This window comes from Haliotis cracherodii, unplaced genomic scaffold (genome assembly GCF_022045235.1).
Source record: "Haliotis cracherodii isolate W230 unplaced genomic scaffold, xgHalCrac1.p SCAF_9, whole genome shotgun sequence".
Taxonomy (NCBI): Eukaryota; Metazoa; Mollusca; class Gastropoda; order Lepetellida; family Haliotidae; genus Haliotis; species Haliotis cracherodii.
This window is the reverse complement of record NW_027266343.1, coordinates 22,515,269-22,519,821: the sequence shown is the minus strand read 5'-3', so window position 1 is coordinate 22,519,821 and position 4,553 is coordinate 22,515,269. Positions and strand designations below refer to the sequence as shown.

Genomic DNA, 4,553 nt, shown 5'->3' with positions numbered 1-4,553 from the left:
CTTAGCATCGGATGCTGAGGATCTCGTTGGGCTGCCATGATACAAAATAAGCCAACACAATCGTTTTAACCTCCATCAAATCGTGTTAGTTGACTCTTGCGAAATGCATGGGGGTACTGTGATCCAATCATTTGCCTTCGTTGCCTAATGTAAACGTCTGAGACATGCACCACTTCGGGCTTTCCTCCCCAAAAACGCTGACGCGCCGTGATATGACTGGAATACTCTTAGAAGCGAACTTAATGTCAGCTGTAAGAATCCCCCTCCATCCATCGATGTCATGTTGATATAATGCGTAAAGAAACCTGAAAAATGAAGTGATCCTTCTACGAATGATAATGTGGAATGTGTACACATGGGTTTGTGGTAGTAGTGGTGGAACCTACAGTGTTCATTGTAATGTCAGTGTAATTCACATCGTGATTTAAAGTCAGTGTTTATTGTTTGTTATTTATTTGTTGTTGGGTTTTTTTCGTTTATACCAACACGAGTTGAATGATGATCATACGACCTTGTCATTTACATTAAGTAATTGATCAATGTGCTAAATATTACAATTGCTATAGTCTCACCGAGTTTGTTAATCATGACAGTAATAATAATCGTTCGAGGCGTATTTATATGGGAAGGGAAATAACTCTTTCACTGGTCATTCAAACAAACACAACGAGCATTTCAGTTTCAACCTACCGATCATAAAGGATAAAAAAAATGCTTTTGCAGTCCTATATATTTCCAATTCTATTACAAACCATTTGGTTTTGATTTGTTTGTTTGTTTATAATATGAGACCCGTCTTCGAAAGAAGTTCACAATGACCCCCCCCCCCCCCCCCCCCCCCCCCCCCCCCGAGCTGTACAGATAGATGTAAGTTAGCACAAAGCAATTTATGGATCTATCAGAAACCATAAAAGCACCCCCGTAGCGTAATACTATCGCTGTTTGATGAAATCCAGGTCATTTTCGAACTTTGATTTGTTTGGATGTTGTCTTAAAGTACGGTCAATTTCAGAAGAAAAAATATACATATAGTACTTCCATGTTGACTGAAGACGACAATCACCGTAACTGTATGCAAACTTACATTGCTGTATCCTTTCTCAGCCTGAATAATGGCAAGCAAAATTATAACGCAGTGCCTCTTAGTACAGGTGACGAGGAAGTCTTTTTTATGGGTAAGTAGTAAGAAAATACTTAAAGATTGTCTGTAAATCGAATAACGCATGAAAAACAGTAATAAGAAAAATAAAATTGCTTTTATATGAAATGAAATAATAAGTCCGAGGAGATACTTGCATATATTCTTGGAGTACAATGTTGATATACAATAGAAACGAGTAATACACCCACTTAAGGAATATAGAATCACAGGGCAGTAATTTTGTCTGAAAACAAATGTTCTCTGCTGTTTTTCCTTGTGTAACCAGGCTGCTGTGTACCGTTTTCAACCAGTGGCGGTGCATACTCCGATTTCCTTACTTTCCTACTTTGGCGTTGATTCAGGTTGGATTTACTCCGATATTCCAGCAAGCATTTGGGAAACAAAATCTTTCTGAAAGCTTCTCTAAATTCTTGATTGAATATGCTATATATAATAGGATTTAAACATGAATTGACATAACCTAACCAGGTAAGTATTTTGAACACAACATCGGGTATGCACGTCGGACAAAATGCGGCAATGGGATTCATTACAAAGAATGGAAACCAACAGAGTAGAAATACTCCCATGATGATGCCTAGAGTGACGGCTGCTTTGTGGTCCGATAACCTGTAACTACCTCCTTGTTTGCCAGCGGCGTCACTCGCCTGCTGGGGGGTCTGAAACCTCTCGGCTGTGTGAGTTCTTCGAATTATGTCTGCATGCCTTTTGGCATACATGTACAAGCGACAATATATTGAAAGCATCACAATACATGGAATGTAGAAACTTATTGTTGATGATACAACAGCATAGATGGGATTCAATTCAAATATGCAGCTTTCAGATGCTAAAGAATCTTGTTGATGATTTCCGGAACTAAAATGCCATCCCATGTGAATTGGAACGAAGGAAATTAGCAATGACAGAATCCAAACTGTAGCAATAAAACACACTGTCTTTTTCCCTGTCATCCAAGCTTCATAGCGTAATGGGTCCTTGATGTGAATATAGCGGTCCAAACTTATAACACATAAATTCAGAATAGATGCCGTTGAGCACATTATGTCAGCAGATATCCATATATTGCAAAATTCAATGCCGAAAGCCCATGTTCCTTGGATATCATTAGCCACAGCAAATGTCATTACACTGATGGCAACAAGCAAATCAGCGATTGCAAGAGACACAATGAAAAAGTTACTATTTCTTTTCAGCTTTCTGTCTGTAAACACTGCTGCACACACTAACATGTTTCCACCAATTGCTACAACAATCAATATACACAAAAACGTTCCAATCAAAACTTTTTCAGTTAAGTTATATTTCGTAATGAGACTATGGGACAAGTTGGCATGTGTTGACGACCAGTTACCAGACATTTCAGTATTGTAGGTACCCAATGGAACAAGAGACCACTGTAAAACGATGGTAGTGCTGACTTGTATCCAAAAAGAGTAAACTTACTGACAAGGCGTTGACACAGCGAAAAAGTCCGTGCTCCAGGCTGGTTAAAAGCAGTAACAATTAGGAGATTGTTTCTTGTAATCCATGGTTGCTTGAGGTACACCGACGTGTAGTTGCAGTAGTGATAATTTACAAGTTAACTATTGCGATGTCAAATGATATCATGGTATCCAAAATAAACATCTGAGTTAGAAAATTCCTTCCAAGAATCCCAAAGCATCATACATGGCAGCCAGTAACTTGCATCTGAAGTTCCACGAAGGACCACTAACGTCCGAGTGAAGACTGGCTTATGCCTCAGTAGCGCACGAGAAATGAGTGACAGCAGGCGTGCTGTGCGCACAACCACTTTACTCTGCTGGTTTTCTGCCGAGAACCTAGTTTGTGGTGAGGACAGCAATGTAAGTGGCGTGACACGTTGAATCACACCCTGGCTCGCCAACAGTAGTTGTCAATGACTTATTATCGGAATTTGGGACCTTATCGATTTAGACATAGTCATTGACGTGACCACAACCGTCCACATTGCTCATTTTAGCGCCACTTGTAAGAGAGCAGACGACAGACGTGAAACTGTAAGGGCAGAACGATTGAAACAGCTTCGTGCGCGGATCAATGCACCGCCACACTAGCACTGTCTTTAAGCAGAGTAATCGCCCTAAAGACCAATGAAATGGGTCTCTATTCTGATTTCGGATTGTGATTGTGCATTGAAGCCCCACGAGTATAAACGTTCGTCTTTCTTACCGCCCTTGTGACTGAAATACTTAAAGGGGCAGGGTATTGCACTGTGGTGCTTTCTAATCCAATTTCTGGATCAGTTAATAACTTCACATTAAGGTTTAGATGCATGTAGATAAGCGAACACTAACAAGTTCCGACTTGTTAACAAGGGCGCGGTAAAACAACATCTGATTTTTTTAATAGGGTTATGATAAAACCAACAGTTTTGGATTGCATTAACAAGTGATTGTACCCACTTAAAATTAAGCACTCAGTTATATATTTAGAGATTGGTCTTGTTTTTCAAAGATGCCGACTTCAACCGCTATGACTCTTGGGCGTTCATGACCATTTTATTTAGCATTGTAAGAAGTAAATGGGTGTTTATAAAACATTTCTGTCATATTGCATTATGTTGTTCACTTTATGATATATGAGGATATATGGAAAAAGCCGCGAATAGCTTCCGTTTGCCTGTGAAGCGTTTAGCAATATTATCTTTTTAGACCAACATTTAGTCTCTGAAATGAAAAAAACGTTTAAGAGTTTAATTTGTTACATTGTCTTGTAATGTAGATTAGAGTAATTTAGACTAGCCAAAGTATTTCAAATTTGCTATTTTTGTTTGAGGCTCTGTGTAGAAGACGCTACCTTTTTTGTGGAGAGTAATATCTGTGAGGCATTTCAGTGACTGTGTACGTCACACTATAGGTATGTGGTAAAAGACGCCAAATTAAGAGTCATCTACATGTAATATGCATGTACGCAAACTACTAGCAAACACAACTATAGGTACGTGAACGTAGGTATACGTCTACTCGTTGTGGCGAACAACACTAAAGGTAGGTCCACCTAGACAAACACCAAATAGTTGTGGTAGACATCACAGGTATTTAAGTAAGAAAACAAACAACTTTATGAATAACAACACCTGGTTTATTGCGTATGGCGACATTGCACAGTTATCAAGTTGGAGTGACAAAAAACAAGTGATCGATGAGAGGTATATATACAAATGTACAGAAAGAATAACAAATAGCACACAGTTAAGGAAGCAGGATGTAGAGTAAGGATAATGATTAAAAGGATTAAATAGTTGTGACAACCTAATTGGATTCAAATCAAACTAGTCTATTGCTTGATTAGATCTCCGTAGGCAGATCAAACAATCAAACGCTCAAATGCCAATCAACCAATCACCAGTCTTGCGTGCATGTAGATA

General features: G+C 38.9%; 1 protein-coding gene across 1 annotated transcript; it reads right to left on the bottom strand.

Annotated features, from left to right (window-relative positions):
• Nucleotides 1-1,355: 1,355 nt before the first annotated feature.
• LOC139452855 (dopamine receptor 1-like) lies at nt 1,356-2,523 on the bottom strand. Its single transcript, XM_071234492.1, has one exon. It carries the CDS (start codon nt 2,521-2,523, stop codon nt 1,366-1,368), a length of 1,158 nt encoding a protein of 385 aa, XP_071090593.1. The 3' UTR covers nt 1,356-1,365.
• Between the last annotated feature and the right edge of the window lie 2,030 nt (nt 2,524-4,553).

What these genes read in the sequence shown, in the direction of transcription:
- LOC139452855 (XM_071234492.1), bottom strand. Translation starts at nt 2,523, where the DNA reads ATGTCTGGTAACTGGTCGTCAACACATGCCAACTTGTCCCATAGTCTC.